The 20256-nt window shown below is 41.3% G+C and overlaps 1 protein-coding gene across 2 annotated transcripts in view; it reads left to right on the plus strand.

The window, feature by feature from the left end:
- LRFN2 (leucine rich repeat and fibronectin type III domain containing 2) overlaps positions 1-20256 on the plus strand; it is a 152486-nt gene that overhangs the window by 110786 nt on the left and 21444 nt on the right. For both annotated transcript variants that reach the window (XM_054280139.1, XM_054280138.1), the window contains one exon: positions 5744-7136. In XM_054280139.1, the coding sequence (XP_054136114.1) occupies positions 5764-7136 (1373 nt within the window). In that variant the 5' untranslated portion in view covers positions 5744-5763. The remainder of the gene's footprint in view (positions 1-5743; positions 7137-20256) is intronic.

Raw genomic sequence — 20256 nt, forward strand, 5'->3', positions numbered from 1 at the left:
CACACAGAGATACACAGGTTTTGCTCATGAAAGACTGAATGACAGCAGTATCTTCCTGTGTGAGAAAGCTCTGCCTAAGGAAATTTGGTTATTTCCTTGGGATCAGTTGAATGGATTAAACCAGCCTTTACAGAGTGAGCCCTCTTGGAAATCAGCTTTATGCATTATCCTTACTTCTGTTCTGGATCCATTATAACCAGTTTTTTAAGGACTGCAACCTTAACAAAAAATGTTTTTACATTTAGGACCATCCTGTGAGGCAATTTTACTTGGACACATCCACCCCTTTACCCTAGCTCTTTCTAAATACTGGCAAGATAAAACTGCTTCCTTGCTAGGGAGCACAGAGCAGGTAGGAGGGACTCACAGCTGCTTGGAAATGTGAGAACAATAGAACATAACTCAAAAGAATCAAACCACATAAATAAACCTCATGGTGGTAAAGGGGTGAAAAATATTTTTAGTGCAACCTTGCTATGGCTGCAATATTCAAGAAAAAGAGTTGTAGAAAGGGCAATAAAGTTGTTACACTTTACCCAGAGTTCCCTGTTTTCTGTTACTGTGGAAACAGGATCAGTCACATTAATATAGGCGGAGTTTCATATAGACAAATACCTGGAGAAATGTGCTCTTGCAAATGTTCCCTCTTTATGTGTAAAACATAAGGTGGCTGGAGCAAGCAAGCAGTTCATGTCTAGAGCTATTCCTTCTATTTTCAATGAAACCAGCTCCTTAAAAGGCCTAGCCAAAACCTCCACTGCATTGTCTGTATGCACCTGATGAAGATCAGCTGTACCCCAAAGAAAGGAATCTAGGCAAGCAAAAAATACAAAAGATCAACAAAAGCAGTGTTGGTTGTCCTGATTTTGAGCCTCTAAGCTGCTAGGTGCAAATTGACTTTAAACACCTGAAGAGTTTCACAGGTGCTCACAAAGCCAGCACTGGCCTAACACCAAGCCTTGGCCTAACACCAAGTGTTTCCATGGATGTGCTACTGATGACACATCCAGATGCAGAGAGATTTACTTTCCTTATGGCCATTGCAATTGTTTGGTAAGTGTAGCATAAACTGCTTGTATGGATCAGGGAAAACACAAAACATACCTTTCCATACAGTTTTTTGGTGATGCAAGGGATTAAGGAGTAAGTTTTGTCCTGACATAGTCCCATCCTCTTTTATGCCTTGTTGATTAAACTGCTTTTGGAAATAGGTGCGAAACTTCACCCGTCACTGCAATCCTTCAAGCTCTGCATTGAGGGTAGATTTCTTAGTCACTTAAGTTCACTTAAAACAGAGATAACAGAAGATAAAGAACAAAGAAAAGGGCAGCTCTCAGGAAAGAAAACCTAGTTCCTCCACAACACCTACAAAACTGAAAGGAGATATCTAAGTTCACCCATACAGTCCCTGGAGCCTGGGTTCCAGGGTGCTTGGAAACCATAGATTCAGAGCCACTACCCATCCATTCCTCCTTTTTTAATTTTTTCTTTCCCTTTTCCCAGCCTTTATGCTGCATATTATTTGTCTGACAGTTACCTTGCACTTGGCACTGTGGAAGGCAAAGGTTACTGGAATTTAAATGCAAAGTTCAATGAATACAGAAATAAAAAATGCCTTGGAGGCATTGCTGAAATGAGATGCCAAATCCCAGAATTTGTATCTTTATGAGGAAATTTGAATACAAACCACCAAGTTTTATGGCTCTTGCACATATTGATTCATACCAATCCATGTTCTAAGAGGACTAAAGGGGCTATTTTTCATCTTGGGCTAAGACAGGAACTCTTCCAGATTTACTGACTTGCTGTGAGAAATATGCTTTATCAGGCTGATAGATATCTTTAAAATGTAAATCAGAATGGTGAGCTTATCACAAGACTGCCATTAGCAGCTTATAAAATTCTTGGTGCTACAGTTAACAAGTGATTTTGTGAACAAGGTGAGCATGCTGGTCAGCAAAAACAGACCCCAAACTTGATACTTTATTTTCTGTCTTGCAAGAAAATTACCAGAAATAAAATCAAAACAATTTTTATTATACATCCATCTCCTTGGCAACTAGCAATTACCATGGCTTTGTGGGATGGTCTAGATTTTAAAGGATATTATTATAATTGTGTAGGCTTAAGTATTGCAGTATTACCTGGAATCATCCCTAGAAGTGCTCAAGTCCAGGCTGGATGGGGCTCTGACCAGCCTGGTCTAGTGAAAGGTGTCCCTTGACAGGTAGGTAGGAACTAGATGATCTTCAAGGTCCCTTCCAACCTAAACCATTCTATCATTCTATTAGTCTATGAATTCTTACCTCATCTTTGGCCCAAGTGCTTTGTCTGTCTGGAGAGAGAAAGGAAAATCATTTGTGCTATAGAAGTCCCAGATTTTCTCCTTAAGGAGTCCTGTCCATTTCTGTTGTCTCCAGTGTCCTATAGGAAGCCCTTTTGGTTTATACCCTGTTCACTGAACTGTGAACTGTTCCCTTCAGGATTATGTTGCAGAGAAACTCAGGTCGGAAGCTTGCAATAACAATGCTAGTAAATGATCACAGAGGCCAGAAATATCCTCTGTAAACAAACAATATTTACATTAGTACTCTCAAGTGCACGCAATAGCTGGAATGGCAGTGGCTGTTGACAGTTTGCCCTCTTGCTGGCAAGAGCACATGCTGCACTCTCTGTGACTTTCATGCACACGTGCAGGCTCACACAGGCAGATGATGTGCTTTCGAGCCATCCACAGATGGTTTCCCCATCAGGGCTTGCTTTGCCATTTAGGCCTCCTGCTTCACATCCTCCTCTTGGTGCTTCAATCCCTATTTTATGTAATTAACTTCTGTTCCTCCCCCCATTTTTACTTTTTTTCCCGTGAATGCTCTTTACTCTGATGCTCAGAGTCAACCATCTCCCCAAAGCACTGTGATATTTACCAGCATCCGGAAAAAACGTGGTTAGAGAATTGAGACACTTAAAGGAGACACGGCTGTTGTAAGTGTGCATTCACATTTTTGAATAGATATTCAGAGGGTGGGAATCTAGATGAGGGAGAAGCTATGAAAGGGCTTATTACTAATTAACTATATCTATTTCTCCCCCTTTTAAACTGCTTTTTGTTTATCATTTCAGCTGGTAGGGTAATACACTAAATTAAAGCTGCATAATACATTTATAATTAAGACTGAAAAAGCCAATTGCCTGTTACTAAACCACCAATTGATAATATTGTAAGGGATATTTATAGCTCTTTGGTATGTATGCCACAGATTTGCATCAATAACACACTTGCTTATCTCCAAACATTTTATTCAGTAGCCTTTTATTTACTATTGAAGGTAAGATTACTCTTCTCAAGCCATCCTTTCTAAAAGTGTCTCGCTTTCATCTTGTTTGTAAAGCTCAGCAAACACAGATGCTTCAGTCATTTCCTCTGCTATGAAATAGTAATAACAGTATATAATTACCATCATCACACCATGCAGAAAACCTTGCCATAAAGAACACACTCTACATAGTTCAGCACTCATAGCATCTTGCATTTCTATGGCTCCTTCTTTCTGACTCATCTTGCACATCCTAGAGAGGAGATACCAGGCCACCTTACCCAGGGCATGAGTTGAGAAGTTTTGGGCAGAGCCCCAAACACAAGCCCTTAGGGCCCTATGCCCTATGCCGTTCATTTCACAAGGAGGTAGAGCAAGACCTGTTCAAAGAGTCTTGCTCTACCTTGTTGAAGTGATACTTTTTGTTTTGTGTTTGGCGCGTGTTACTGGGGGTTTAAAAACTTGAAACATGAGCCAAGAAACTGCTAGGTGTGTGAGCCCCTGCATGTTGAGAAGGGATATGGCATAGACCAAAGAGTGCTGCAAGTTTACATGGTGATTGAAGGTTAGAGGCAAAATGGCCATGTTCAAAATGAGAGCCTGAATTGTGCCTGGACCTAGTGCCACAGGGAGAGTCTCAGAGACTGGTGCACACCCTCCTAGCAAAAGATGCCTGGGAGAGCCCTTACAAAAATACAGCTTTTTGTCTACCTGCCCCTTTCCTCAGAAGGAGAATGAGGGCCAGGAATGAAGGCTCTAGCCATTCTTCAGCCCTGCTGGATAGCAGGGCCTGGGAAAGGGATAAACAGAAAGAAAGCAAATTTCCTTGTATCCTGCTCATGTGAGAAGAATGTCAGCAAACCTGTGTAAGTAAATATTTCCAAACCTTACACAGGGCTTCAGCTTCTCCCAGCCACAATTGTATCTCCAAGCCAGCCCAATCATGAGTTTTGTTTATCCTTCAAAGATGCATCCTAGCAGTTTAAGCTGGAAAAGTGTATGAGAGATCAGAAAAAAGCGAGATAATGGTACAAGGAGGAGTTGGTGGGGTGTAAGGAGGAGTTGGTGGGGTGTAAGGAAGAATTGACGGGGTGCAAGGGAGGGCCATGAAGACAGACAAGAGCTTCACTGTCACTACAACAGTAGGGGTTGCAGTTTGAGAGCCTGTAGCTGTCAAAAAGCTTGCCAGGGGCCTGAGGTAGCACTGTCTTCCCCTGGATCCCTTCTCTTTGGAGCTATATGCTGTCGTCCTTTCCATGGTTTGGCTGAGCATAGGGTGAAACCAAATGGCAATTATGCAAGTGATTTCTGCTTGTAATGCTGTCTATCATTAATTTTATTATGAGTGGGCAAGTGACTTGCCCCAGAACCGGCCAGATAATTACATGGTCATCATTAACCACATTACTGAAGGGTGAAAAAGCAGTTATTTTTATCCATAAAGTCAGCTGCTTCAACCCTAAAACTAATTGCACATTATTATGCAGCAGAAAGTAATTATTATAGATACTGATTTTAGCTTCTACTCCCAAAGAAGCAGACACTATTTCAAATGAAATCTTTCAGGATTTTTAATAAGCCTTGCAATCTGTGGTAAAAGAAGGAAAGAGAGAGAGGGAGAGAAAGAGAGAAAGAAAGGGAGAAAGAGAGAAAAAAGAGAGAAAGAGAGAAAAAAGAGAGAAAGAGAGAAAAAAGAGAGAAAGAGAGAGAGAGAGTGTTGGAGAAGAAGGGAGAACGACCATCCTCTAACGCATCGAACTCAACTTTATTCATCAATCAATCACCTTAAATAACAATGGTAACGAACTTCATGCATATTCTGTAATCCAATTTCATGATGGGCTAACAGAGAAAATTCTAACCACTCCTCTTGTTTTAGAATACCTACAATTGTTTATTAAAAACAGAACCAGAGTTCCCAAAGCTTTCACATCTGTTCCCAGGGTGTCATCTTTTCCCAGAGATGGTGTTCTGCTTGTTATGGGAAGACAGTCTGAGAACTTTATTGTTTACAAAAAGAGTCTAATTGTTTATAGAAATCAGAAGGCTGAGAACTGCGTTAGGACTGCTTTACTTTTTCCTTTTACTTTTCTCTCAATTGTATGTCTCATGGCCTTTTTCTTTAAGCCATTCTTGAACTAAACTCTCCAACAAGAGAGAGAGAAAGAGAGAAAGAAGGAAAGAAAGAAAGAAAGAAAGAAAGAAAGAAAGAAAGAAAGAAAGAAAGAAAGAAAGATAGATTTTATCATGTTTTTATAACACATAAATGTCCCATCCTAGAGGGCTGATGCCTTTTGGTGGGACTCCTGAGAGGAGGCATCACAAAGTCTCTCTGGAGGTAGATGTTAGGCAAAACATGAGAAGAAATGTATTATAATTAGTATGTCATAATTACTGATGTTCCTTTAAACTCTTTTTGTTTCTCCCAGGTACTGTTGCGTGATTTACAATGGAAAAATTGCTCTGCGGCATCCTGGTGTTTGGAATGGCTGTCACAGTCAACGCTTGTCCCAAATATTGTGTCTGTCAGAACCTGTCTGAGTCACTGGGGACTTTGTGTCCCTCCAAGGGTCTGCTTTTTGTACCTCTGGACATAGATCGAAGGACTGTTGAACTCCGTCTTGGGGGCAACTTCATTATCAATATCAGCCGACAGGATTTTGCCAATATGTCTGGACTTGTTGACCTTACTTTGTCCAGAAACACCATTAGTTACATACAGCCCTACTCCTTCACCGACTTGGAGAGCCTTCGGTCTTTACATCTGGACAGCAACAGGTTGCCTGAGATTGAAGAGGATACTTTAAGAGGTTTAATTAACCTTCAGCATTTGATTTTAAACAACAACCAGCTAAGCAGCATTTCTGATGACGCCTTTGAGGATTTTTTACTGACATTGGAAGACTTAGACCTGTCCTACAATAACCTCCGAAGCATTCCCTGGGAATCTATAAGAAAGATGGTAAACTTGCACCAGCTCAGTTTAGATCACAACCTAATAGATTATATAACAGAGGGGACATTTGCAGATCTTCAGAAATTGGCCAGATTGGATCTAACATCCAACAGACTTCAGAAGCTCCCCCCTGACCCTATATTTGCCAGATCACAAGTAATTCCTTTGGTTGTTACCCCATTTTCGCCACCTCTGTCCCTCAGCTTTGGGGGAAATCCACTGCATTGCAACTGTGAGCTGCTGTGGTTAAGGCGGCTTGACAGAGACGACGACATGGAAACCTGTGCTTCTCCTCCAAGTCTGAAGGGAAGGTACTTCTGGTACGTACGGGAGGAGGAGTTTGTTTGTGAGCCCCCTCTTATTACACAACATACTCACAAGCTGCTGGTCTTGGAAGGGCAGACTGCCACGCTGAAGTGCAAAGCCATTGGGGATCCCACTCCCATCATTCACTGGGTGGCCCCTGATGACCGTCTCATTGGAAACTCCTCGAGGACGGCTGTCTACGACAATGGCACCTTAGATATACACATCACCACCTCCAAGGACTACGGAACTTTCACGTGCATAGCAGCAAATGCTGCAGGAGAGTCCACTGCAACAATTGAACTCTCAATCGTCCAGCTCCCCCATCTCAGCAACGGCACAGGCAAAGCAGCTCCACCGAAATCCAGGCTCTCGGACATCACCAGCTCCACCAAGTCCAATCGTGGCGAAACAAAAGGTCCCCCAGAAAGGGCTGTCCTGGTGTCAGATGTGACCACTACCTCAGCTTTGGTCAAGTGGACAGTCAGCAAGTCGGCCCCTCGGGTAAAAATGTATCAGCTGCAGTACAACTGCTCGGATGATGAAGTCCTGATCTACAGGTAAATGCATTTTTTGTTTGGTCCTCTGATGATGGCAGGGGGTGGAAATCAACATAAGTCTTTTGCTCTTTGACTTTTTAATGATTTGACTTGGAACTAAGATGGCGCTGTGACCAGTAGCATTAGTGGTATTTGATAAATTTGCATTCTCTCTGTCAGTTTGCCTGTTGGTCTGTTCACTGCTTTTTTGTCCAAGTCACACATTGCAAATCTCTGTAGTACTCATTTTCCAACAGCTGTTTTCTGTAAAATTTTCAATTTGGGAAAAAATAGTACTGCAGTTGGTAGCCTCCTTAGTAGGCTTAACAAAGACAGGAAAACTTGAAGACTAGAAGTCAGAAATTTCCCTTTCCACCTCCTGTAGGTGGGATTGAAACAGACTACTAAGAGAGGAAGCAACGTGGGAGGAAGTTTGTGCTGTCTACCCATAACACAGGCTCTAATTATTCTGTGATTCAAGATTTGGGGTTGCTAACAAGACATTTTTCACCTATATGATAAAGTTTGTTTCTTATTTCACTAACATCTGTTCTACACAACCGTAATGGCTGAAAACTTTGGAGCACCTAGTTTTTTAAACCATATTAAATGCAAGAAGAGGTGGATATAATTTCAAAAGCAAACCCTGAATCTTCCTTATGATCTTTCAGTTCTACAACTCCTCTTCAATGATGTAAAGCAGGAATCGCTCTTGCAGTGAAGCAGCAATAAATTTTTAGGGACTAAAAATGTGTAGGAACAGTACAGGAGAGCAGTACTACTGTTTTTTCCTTGTGTAATGGAAGAATGATTGACATATTCATGCTAGTGATGAATCCCTAGAAACCACCTTGTCCTTCCTTTTTATTGCAAAGCTTCATTGACCTGAACTGTATCTTTGGTTGTATATGATCTCTCAGCAAAAGTCAGATTCTCATGGAAAAATAGAATCAAACATATCAACTCTTATAGCTTTATAAGCATCCTGAAGCAGTGAAGAAAAATTGGATCTGCTAGAGATATAATGGGATTTGGGGTTTGAACCTAATTTGAGAATAATCTGTGGCCAAAATATAGCCAAAGGCATTGAATTCCATGGTAGGTTTGGTGTTATTGCCTGATGGCTATTCCATTCTCCTGCTGCCTGCAGGGAGAGCCGAGGCACTCATCAAGTCATGGTACTTGGCCTCCAGATCCCACAACAAGCCTTGTTATTTTGTTCTTTACCATAGGGTGGTTTTCTTCAGCATGAGGAATTCAAAAGGAGAGGTTGTAAACATTCATGTGACATCTTTCCCTCACCCTTCTACAATGAAACCTAATTTAAAAGCTTCTCCAGAGCAGAATGTTTAGCTGACATGGCCAAAATTTTGTGCCAACAATACCTTTATCTGAGTCAGTTGTAGAACTGAAATAAAGAAGTGATCAATTTAGTTACTCCAAATTCACTCAGTCATTGCCAAAAGCAGGAATATTGACCAGCAAGTCCAAAAAACATTTTTTAAAGGATATTTATTCAAATACTGAAATAATCTGAGGAAATTCAGTTCTGTCCACCTCCATTCCTCAATTATAAAAATATCTTGAGATAAATCAATTAGAAAGTGAAAATTATTTCTTTTGCTCTGGCTAATGTACAGTGGAACCAGTGTGTTAACTTTGGGAATTGCAACTATGTGGAATTAAGCAGAATGAAAGGATAAGATAAAGTAATGATACAGTATTAGGAATAGAATGGAAGAAAACATGCTAGTGCATTTTTTTTCTCCAAAGCAATGCTTTTGGCAGAAGCTCAGCAGTAATTAAGATCTTAAGCACAGTGTAAGGCTGAAAAACACTCTGAAAGATGTATAAGTCATATGTTCACTGAAAAATTAATTTGGCCAAGTGAACAGGAATATTCCTGCAACCAGAAAGAGAAGTTTGCAGGGGTCGTCAGATGTTGGAAGTGGTTGGATTTGTCAATTTTCTAGGGAGGAGGATGGTCAGGGTTAAAAAAAACAAACCATGCAGAAGCACTGACATGCAGCCTAGGAGCTGGATGGGTGAGAATTGGGTGCACAGTGAAGAAAGATGGCATCTTGCCAGCCTGGTCTGGAACAAAAAGTTGCTGTCAAGATTTTAGACACCGCTAAAAGTTTTTATCATGTCCCCACTTCCATGTCCCAGTAAGGTTTTGGTCCTTTGCTGCTTTATTTCGTTGTGGCTCAGTTTTTCAGAAGCTCAGTGAAGAGAGTGTTATTTTGAAAAATCTCCCATCAGGCCTTTTTTGAGGATTCACTGATGATGCATAGTTCTTTTCATTCACAGCTCTCAAAAGCACTTCACCAAAGAAAACTTTTTTCTTTTTTTTCTCTACATTTTGCACCAGGGAAAAATGAAGTCTAGAAAGATGAAGTGATTGTCCAGAGTCTGAGAGTTAATCAATGGTACTCATAATATCAAAACCAGTCCTTACAACTTCCAGTCAGGGAACCACTCAGTCCCTTAGAGTTAATTAACTGAAGCTCTTTTGCTTTAATTGGTCAGATGCATATCACTGCAATGAGTGTGTGGAAAAACCTAAGGGAAAAGGATTTCTACAGTGCTCTGCTCCATAAAATGCTGTGTATGTGCTAAATGGAATGTGATACTGCTTAGCTGCTAAAATGATGGGCACTTAATATACGCTAAGACAGTTGGTATTCCAGGACTGAGACACATCAGCTGTGCTCAGCTTTTAGGAATCCTGCTTCACCAGCAAGAAATGTATGCACAAAAGACAGAAATCTGCTGCTCCCTCTGCTAAGATTTTTTCATGGACATTGTACTCATTGTGAAAGAGTGAAAGCAGAAGTTCTCCCCTCCTCGCTGATATCGCCATTTCTCCTGATCATTACCCAGGACAGCAGTCCCCTTTCCCCTTCCGTGCCAGCTGTGATTTTCCACCGTCAGGATGGTGCAAAAGGGGACTACAGTAGGGTGCAATGGCTCAATAAAAATTCAAGTTTTGGGACATTTTGGCAAATGTTGTCTGCTGGGCCTCCCATTTGCACTGAGCTGAAATGGTACCAGAATGTGAAGTTTGGCTTTGGATATACCAATGCCATTATAATGAAGATTAGCTGGAGAAGCCCAGTTTGTCTGCTTTCCCATCTGACCTTCCCTTGTATTTGCTGTCTCAGGGTCTTTGCTCAAGCTCATAGCAGGTTTTTATCTCTTTCAATGCATTCAGAGTGCACATTTCTGATAGTGATTAAATTAGTAGGTCCTGGATCTGCATTCTGTGGGTTTTAATGCAGCAATCTTTCCATTCTTTCATCTTCTCTGTAATACTAACACCAGTGCTAGTAAATCACTTTTAGCCAAGAAGAGAAGCTTGTTAAAAATTGCAGAACTGAAAATCACTCCTTATTTGAAGGAAAAACATGCAGAAATAACCAATGTCCAAGAGAGAAAGGGATGGAAGAAGACCAAGGTCTATGAAGAGATGTCTGTCCTTGGACTCTGGGTTAAAGGAGTGAACACTAGGAAACCTCCACTGTCATAAAGATCTTACCTAGTCCCCTCAGTCAGAACTCCAAAGTGTTTTAGATGTGTAAAAGCATCACTCTTAAGATCAGTGCAACACATGCACTGGTAAGCTTAATTCATTTTGAATAATTGAAATTGAAATGAAATATAAATGTTAGAAAATAATATCTTTGAGCCTTAGTTTCCCATCTGTAACCTGGGTGACAGCACCACCTTGCTTTGTGGGGATAAACACATTAGAAAATATTATGGAACCAGGAGCCCACATAAATAAATAGGGAGACTTGCTTTGAAGTCATTGTGTGGTCTGCAGCAACAGGGATAGTCATGAATGATTAAGATGGAAGATTACATAACTGCAACACTTGAATTCAAGTAAGGCATCTGGGGAGAGAGATTGTGGTTTTTTTCATGCATAGAGCACCCTATATGATGGGGGACCAAGTCTCAGTTTTGGCTGGCAGGCATTGCTGTAATATATACTTTCACTACTTTTTCAAAAGCGAATAAATCTGCAAGTGTTTTGTAGAACTTACCAGGTCATACTGAGCCTTCTGGCTGTGTTTTGAATTAAAGCAAAGATGCAGCCATTTAAAAATGTGCATCTGAAGTGCGACACTGCCATTAGATTTATGAGACATTTAGGTCTGTTTTATTTTGTGGTATTTCATAGTAAAAGTGATGAAAACAGCTGTACAAATTAAAAATTACTGTAGTGTTATAGTCTCCCTAACTTATAAATTCTGCACGGGGAAAAAATGTATTTTATATGTTTCTGAAAGCTTATTTTTTAAATATATATTTTATGTAGCAGGCAGTTGAAACATTAAAATATGAATAAATGGCTCTACATCTTCAGTTTATTTAAACAATAGTGCTATGGATTTGATTACTTAAAGAATATAATAATGATTTATATTTACACAGCTCCTTTTACTGCAACTGCTTTACAGGGTGGCTGAACAGAGATCCCCACTATCCTGTCACCTCTCAGTTAAATATTGGCTGCAGTTTAGCAATCTGCAGGTGATTGTTCAGTTCCTTTTCATGAGCAAAAAATAGCTTCAGCATTTGCACTCGTGGATACTTTAAACTAGGGAGGAAGTAATTAACTGAGCTTGAATTTCCCACAGCATGGTGGTATAAATATACCCGTGCACTCTTCTAGTCAAGTGCATGTCAATAAGAAAGTGCTTCATGGCTGAGGTGCTGCAGACTTCAGGAATATCTAATTCACATAAGGAGGCTCTCTCAGGCAGCAGTGCCACACTGAGAGGATGCCATTGTCTAATGCTTCTTGCAAGGAAAGCCTACGGTGTGATCTTCCAGCTCAAGACTGAAAACAGAGGAAGCCCTGTCCTGTTGCTGGTAGGGCAAATTGTCTCAACAACCTGATGCTGTAGCAAAGTGTGTTTATGTAATTTTTGTGTCTGAGGAAAGTTGGAAACACAGAGTACTGGTTAGCTTTGGAAAAGATAGAAGATTCATTTATTCTGAAAGGCCCGAACATCTGTCCTTACTTGTGATTTGGTCACAGGGCTCAGACAAATAAATGATTGCAGATAAATGTCAGCCACACTTCTACCCAATTTTCAGTTCCACCTGTCTCCAACCTCCCTAGGCACTGACCTGCCTCCATGGCTCACACCTGGAGCAAAATTCCCAACTTAGCCTCAGCATATGAGCTGAGCTATTCCAGATGCATTATGTGCAGGATACAATCCTTGATTTGGCCAAAGCATTTACATATTTAAACATTAAATTAAACAACAACTGGGAGGGAGGACAGCACATGAAGATGTTAATCAGCATGTATTAATCTTTTATATTTGACAGGTAGAGAGCGCCAATTTATAAAAATAAAAACATGAAGTCACAGTCCAAAGAGAAGCAAAATTTATATAATCAGTGCAGAGGGAAGCCTGGCATGGACATTTGGTAGTTCAGATAATTTGAGAGTGGTTTGCAGCAGTAGTGTCTATGTGCTTCTGGAGTACCCTCAGCAAGTGCAAGCTTGCTGCAAGGCATCAGTCATAATGAAGAAGCTGCTTTACAGATGCCTGTATTCTGGGACTGTGGGGTTTTATTTGTTTCTGCTGGAAACATTTTCATCTAGCCTTTTGTTTTTCATCTATCCTTTTGTTTTCTTTCGTTTGCTGGAGGAAGTACAGGGGCAGTTGTTTTTTGGGGTTGTTTTTTGCTTGGTTTTTTTTGTGCTGTTTTTTTTTTCCCACCACCCCACCCTCCCTTGCAATATGAGGAATATTAAAAGAATAAATAAGAAAATGTAGTGAAAACGAGAAAAAATACATGTATTACCAGAAAATTATATGAAATATATATATTAAAAAATAATATATGCGAGAAAAGTAGGTGTGCATCTCAATATTGTCCCTAAATTCATCCTAGATTGTTGTGAAAAACTATCATCCACTTGATGCTTGTAAGAATCACAGAAAATTATGAGGAATCTATTGGTCAGAGCATGTCCAGTTCAGGATGAGCAGAACCTGACCATGTGGATGCTGCCCAGACCATTTTCTTGTTTGATAGCTGACTCAGAAATGCAAAATACTAAACAGTTCCTTATCCCTGGGGGAAATATGCCCCTGGCATGATCATGTGAGATGTATGTGAGGGCTCATGAGAAAGTGCTTGCCCTGCTGCTGACCCTTCTGCAGTGCCCCAGCAGAGCAGGGCAGGGGCACCTGCTCCCAGCTTGGAGGCATTCCCGTTTCTTTCAAAGTTTAACTCCTGTCAAATAACATTTCTTGAGGCTTGTGGAGAAGTTGTATGTGACAGCACTACCCCCAAACTCAGCCTCAGGAGTTGAATGTGAAGGCAAATCGCCTGATTCTCATCTCACCCCACATGTAGGGGTGTTGTACAACATAGAAAGGAAATTAGAATCACTTCAGACAACACTCTCAGGCACATTATGTGATTTTTAAGGCAGTCCTGTGCGTGGCCAGGTGTTGGACTTCAATGATCCTTGTGAGTCCCTTCAAACTCAGAATATTCTGCAATTCTGTGATTCAGCATGAGACAGTGGTACCTGTTTCATCTTTGTTACCAATTATTAATTCAGCTCAATAAGGCTGAGCATTCTCACTCAAGGGGAATTCAGGATGAGCTAGTTCTTGTCCATAACATCTGCCACATCTTCTCTCTCAGATGCTCTGAACCTAAGGTGCCAATATCTGCCCCTCACAGCCTTTATTGCAATAAAAAGTTAACATCTAATTCCAAAATGAAACATTGAAATAAGATTTTTATTTAGCTTCAGGTGAGTCAACAATTTGATCTCTAAATGAAAATCTTTACCATGTCCAAAATTTGTATATGTAATGCACATTTAACCATCCAAGAGGCTCTACTTCATCTCTGCATTTTCACTGCAGCAAGTTCCCAATATTCCTTTCCTTTCTGCTGCTCATCCATTTAATTCCAGTTGGTGTCAGAGATCCACTCTAATATCTTCTTTATTTTGGGTCACATCTGCTGATATCTGGGTCCTTTTAGGAGGAATGGAAAAGGTATAAGCAACCACAGAGTGTGACAACTACTCCTAGTCTTTCTAAATCTGCAGCCAAGAACATCCTCCCTGCCCTCACTTCACCCTTCATTTCAACTGGATCACCACCAATTCAGACTACTTAGAAATCTCCTCCAAGGGTGTTGAACCAATAGTAAAACTAATGGCTGAAAAATACCTGCTTGAAGGAGAGGGTGATTTATTTTTGTCCACAGGTGTTTTGCAATAGAGTTACGAATGAAAAAATGCTTAAAAGCATACTGTGCTCTAAAACACCACATTACTAAAATTTGCCTTGCCAGTTTGAGATCATTCTTCTCAACTGAGCTCCCACGTGCTCACGTGCAGGTTCCAGGCTGTAGGCAGGTGAAAGAGGGTGCCTTGACAGCTCTTACCTCCCCAGCTTTCTGACACCCCATACAGCTCCCACCTGAAGTCATTGGACAGACTTTTCTCCCATTTCAAAGCTGATGTGGCTTTACATTCTTGGTAGGAGGGTCTTCAAAGAGAACTCTTGCTCCTGCTGCAGTAGGCTCCTATTTCTCCTTGTCTTTCCAGTGCTGAACAGTTGAGCTCTGACTGTGAATATTGTTTTGAGGGTTGTGCGAGCAATTATATTCCTTTGGTTATGTAGGACTATTTTATCTATCAAATACATGAGACGGGACAAAAAGGATGACAGGGAAAGAATAAGTCAAAATTACAAACACAGCCAGAGCATAGTGTCTTATTTCACTGGCATAGCTGCAGACTTACCTACCTAATTGCTTGCTCTGAATTTCCTATTATGCCCTTTCTCTTTCACACCAGGCTTTCTGCTTGTAGGCTCAGGCTATTTTCAGAAGAAAATCTACTTTTTTGTACAATGATGGAACCGATTAACCCTAACACATAATAGCAATGATACAGCTTGTTTTCCAAGAGAAAAGACTTAAAAATATGGAACTGGAAAAAGGCACAGCACTGGAAAAACTAAAAAAAAACATAAAGAGAAGAATACACTGGTCTAAATAAATTATATTATAAAGTCTTCATTAGCTTTAGCCCTTACAAGTCTGGTTATTTTTGGAGTTGCCTGTAAAAGTCAGGTTTTCTGAGCAAAACACAGTCAGAGTGAGAAAAAGTCTCTTTTCAGATGATACAGTGCAAGCTGAATGCAACACTCTCTTCTCATTTAAACCTATTTTGGGGCTTCAGTTGGGATGTTGATGGTGAGTAGTCTTTGTGTTAAGGCTTTGGTTATGGAAAGATGAAAGAAGAGAATTCAGACAAGCTGAGGAACATAAAATTTTAGGTGGAAATCAGGTTCATGCTCCGTGTAATTTTTTGAGTGCTGTACTTGTAGGTTTTCAATGAAGGCTTGTACTACAAGTAATTTATCTTTTCTTTGTTCTTAAAAGGACACAGGAGAAATATAGCTCAAATTTTGACTACTAAAGAAAGAAAATGTGAGGTAATGGATGTTTTTGAAAATAAGACATTGGTTATTTCATTGTCATGCCACCCTTTTCCCCAAATGTGTCTTGTTTTGCAATCTAATATGAGGACAGTACAGACATGTACCCTGTAATCCATAATAATCTGTAACAGGGCCTAGCAAAATGGTAATCCAGCCCTAGCTGAGGATAGCAGGCTAGTACTTTCATCTAAAGAAACCTTGAAACTATAATGCCATTGAGAATTGCATATGTTTAAAGTGAAATGTTCTGATTTTCATAGCAGCGAAAAGCAGCCAAGTCAGCCAGCTGATCTGCCCTATTGTCACAGCCCTACTGACCTCTCAGAGTCACAGCATGATCATATTAGGTCCTAGAATATTTGTCAAGAGTCCAATATTGCCTCTGGTCAGAAAGGAAGCAGGTTTTGGCAGAGGACACCACAGAGTGGAAGATAAATCGCCTGTGTGCCACAACAACAGAGATGGAGACACTTGTACTGGGCAAGAGAGATGTTAGTCTGGCATCCTTGGATGAGAAATAGTCCACCCACTACATGGCTGCAGCCATGCTTTAGAGTGGCTGAACAATCCCTGGAGACAGCAAGGTAAGGCTATGCCCTAAGCCTCTTTTATTCAGCTGCTCCTGGTTTACAGATTAGTTTATTTGCAGAGATGAACAGTTTGAGACAGCCAGCACTAGGTGTGAATTCAGACTGTATTTGCCCTTCCTCTTCCATCACTTTGAATTTGCCTAAGTGTTGTAATATATTTATTGTCTCATAATTTACTTCATTTTGACTAGAAAACAAATAAAAGTGATATTTGCTCAACCCAGTACTTTTTTTAAAATTATCTGTTTATTTAATCGGCTTAGTTTGTGGAACTAATTGGCTCTTATACAGATATCCCACACCGTGCTCTGAATTTTTCTCTCAGAGTGGGGATTGCACAGGCAGTAGCTGCCCAGTAGACATATGGGCAGCTGACAGCATCAAGACACCCCAGCAGCAGCAGCAGCTCTGTCGTCTGGCAGATTGCCTCGGAGAGTCAGGCCTGGTGAATCAGTCCCTCTGCTGGCGCTGGGAGCGCGGGGCACGCCTCTGCTCCAGCAGGCTGCCTCAGAATGAGAAACAAGCACAGCCCCCACGCTCCTTGAACTGCAGCCTTGGCACGGCTGGCAGGGCCCAAATGGACTTGAATCTGGCTAATTTGGGTGTGTGGAGGCAGAGCTTCAGCTTGGTTACTCTCAGGTGAGGATGTGTCACTAGCTTGATGCCTGCTCTTCTCTCTGCTGCAGTGGGGATTTTCACAGCCTGGAAGTGCCATGGGGAGGAATTTAACAGTGCTGCCAAGGTTGGGCAGTGGGAGAGGGGAAGAGAAAAGAAATTGGCTTGGAAGTGTCCTATCTCTCTGTGCCTCTTCCCTTCTAGCCCTGAAAGGGGCCAAAAGTTCTTGTGAGCTCAGCAAGCAATAAAACCAAGAGGACCCCTACTTGTCTCCTCAACCCCTGGGTCCTTGCAGCCTCCTCTGGTTGCTGATTCAGTCGATGACATGGCAGCCCCTGAGCAGGCAGAATAAGGAACAGCCACCTGGAGTCACCTTCAGAGCCTGGCCCCTCCAGCCCAGGGACTCACAAAGCCCAAGCTGGCTGCTGTCACAGGCTGCTGGCTGAAGAGAGGGGCAGGGACAGCTCTGTCTTCTCTGGTGGTGTCAGACAAACCTCCTGCACTCTCAGTGGTGCTAGAAATTCTGCAGTCCCTTTGCTAGAAAAAAACAGTGCAGAAGCACATCTGTCTCTTGTATAATTTGCCTAGGGGTGTGATCCCCACTGAGCACACAAGGCTGTGTGTATGGATAGTAGTTTAAATTGTTTGCTGAGTTTTTTTCCTCTGGGGACACTGGCAATTTCTATGAGGTGAAGAACTCTTTGCAAGGGGAAAGATGAAATGAACACTGGGAGCAGGATTCCCACTTGTGAAGAGTATTAACAAAAGCCTGAGGGACTGCAGCAGCCCCAAATCAGGGCACAGTACTGCACCTTTGTACAACAATAGGTTGGTGTGGGGTGAAAACCTTGTGCTGTACAAACTCTGCCTAGTGAAAGCAGATGAGGTTTAGCTGGTTTTTTTTTTTCAGGAGGTAAGGTTTTTTCTCACTAAAACAGAGTGTTGTTTTTTTTGGTTCACCTTCCCTCTTTTTCCCTATTTGGCCTCTTCATGGATATTTCCTTATTTGGGCTCTTTCATAGATAATTGTATTGGCTGTGGATTAATTAACCAATTATGCTGGATTATTTTTTAGACTAAATCCTTTGTTTCGTTGTCCTTAAAACAGCTTCCATTCTGACACAGCTCCTGACAGTTTGCTGCTCCCTGTACTTCCCCATTTAAAGGCTGGGTTAACGTTCTTGCTGAGATTCACACCCATTACTTAGTGAAACCGTGTATGTCTGCACTAGGTTAAAACCTGCTTTCTACCCTCTTTATGTGATTTCAGTCCAGAAACTTTCTGTGGTTTCAAGGTAGCCAAGGGAATCCAAGAAAAGCTGTAGAAACTTACAGGAGTCCCTCCTACTGAAAGTCTCTGAAGACATGATCTGTGTTTTCCTGGATGCTGCCATTTTCGTCTCCTCTGCTTAACCCCAGTGAGGCTTGCTGATGACAGGGAGGCATACACTCAAAAGTGCTGCAGGCTGTTTTTTAAATCAGGTCACATTTACTAGTTCCCAAACACAATATGTTATTGTGGGGAAAGTTTGAAGCTAGTACCTCAGTTTAGCCAAAGCAAACCTTAATCTGGCATATAATGGGACAGAACCACAATGACTGTTCTTGACATTGAACAAGGATCAGATTTAAAAACTGATTTTAAAAAGCCAGATCTACGGTAATCGGTCTTACAGTCATTGCAGCAATGTGCAACATCTGTCTAGCACACCCTCCAAACACCTGCCTCTGCAATGGCTATGAAGAAACAAGCCATCCATCAACTCAGTTTTATTTTCTAGCCCTGTATAAAATGGAACAAACACTGGAATACCTCTCCCATGGGAAATTCCAATATTGTAACATCTGTTTCTGTAGACTGAAAATTCTCCATAACAGTTGTTTTTTTTGCTTATTGGAAAAAAAAAATAAAGCATTTCATATGGAAATGTGGAAGTGTTGCTATCAATCTCTTTGTGGATGTTACAGCTTTTGGAATGACAGTGCCATTTCCACCATACATCATGCCCCATGAGGAGTTACTCTCCTCCTGGATGTAAGGCTCTATAAATTCACCACATTCAATTTGCTCTTTCCCCTCACCACAGAGCTCCTTCTTCCAGCCCATTTTGTTTCTGCTTTCACCTCCTTGAGTGGCAAAGGAATGGCTGGACTGTGCAGGGAGAGGAGCAGCTGCTCATGGGTGAGTGGGAAAGGAGCAGAGGACATGGTGGAGGGGCAGAGCAAGGGCTGGGACCAGAGCACCCCTCACAGGTGCCAGGGAGAGGAAGAACGTTGTGGATCCCCACACCTACAGCTTTCATTTTCATTTTTCTTACAGGAGGCAAGAAAAAATTGATTTAGCAGAACCTCCTATTTTAATACTAAAATTATGTTTAGTTTGAGATATCCAATCAACTTCGCAGTCAAAGTGTACCATGGGTTTACTAGCATCCAATGTTACTGCATGTAGGAGCTTTGAACACATGGTCCAGGAGACATCCAAGTAATGAAAAATACTTTACACAAACTCCTTTGGGGGGGGGATTGTTTGGCGCAGGTAACGAGTCCATCTGCCAGACACAAACCAAACAGCTCTGCCTCACACAGTCACAGCTGCAGGAGCTAAAAACCTCCAGCTGAAGCTTCTGCCCTGGAAGTCATCACATTTGTCAGCCTTTCCCTGACAGCAGCAGTAGATACTGCACTTGTACCACCCCAGCTGCACCCTCACTGCTACAGGTGAAACAAAAAGGCCCTCTTACATATTCTGAGATGTTTTGCCCAATTTTGAGTGTGTGATGTTTTGTGTTTTTGCTGGCAGTGACAGCCCTGCTCAGCAGGTGACACACATTGCTGTTTAACTGCAGCACTGTCTCTTACACCTTGTTTTAATGACAGTTCAAAAAGGCAGAGAGCTGCACAACATTTAGCTAAAGGCAGAGGAATGAAGATGGAAGATAAAATCTGAAAAGGGTGACATGAGCACATAGAAAGGTACATGAAGGCAGAGAGATCAATTTTGGGGGGAAAAAATCTTATTTATCTTTATTCCCCCTTTCTGTTCCCAGCTTTGCTTAAGATATTCCTTCTTTTCCTTTTTTTCCCCTCTGGATTTTTCTACAAATCAAGAGCTTAGTAGTGTTAAATCACAGCAGACCTTATGTCAGGACTGGATCCTCTATTCCCACTTGTGATTTAATTTATGGCCAGACTGAAATTTCTCTGCTTTCATTTTCTATTCAGAATTATCAGGCTTGCAGGTCTGTGTTGCTTTTTGCTAACTAGAGAACTATGAGATCTATGACTGCTGACTTTTCTGTCATAGATTTTTTTCTTTAAAAATGTTAGATAAATGTTAGATAAATCATTTGAGCCTGTGTTTTATGATTTGGTTGCCTGTTTATCCTTCTGCTGTTTCTTGTCACCCCACTGTATTTAGATACCTCT

This window comes from Melozone crissalis, unplaced genomic scaffold, assembly GCF_028551555.1.
Source record: "Melozone crissalis strain CALT ecotype California unplaced genomic scaffold, PUWL_Pcris_2 ptg000027l_1, whole genome shotgun sequence".
NCBI lineage: Eukaryota > Metazoa > Chordata > Aves > Passeriformes > Passerellidae > Melozone > Melozone crissalis.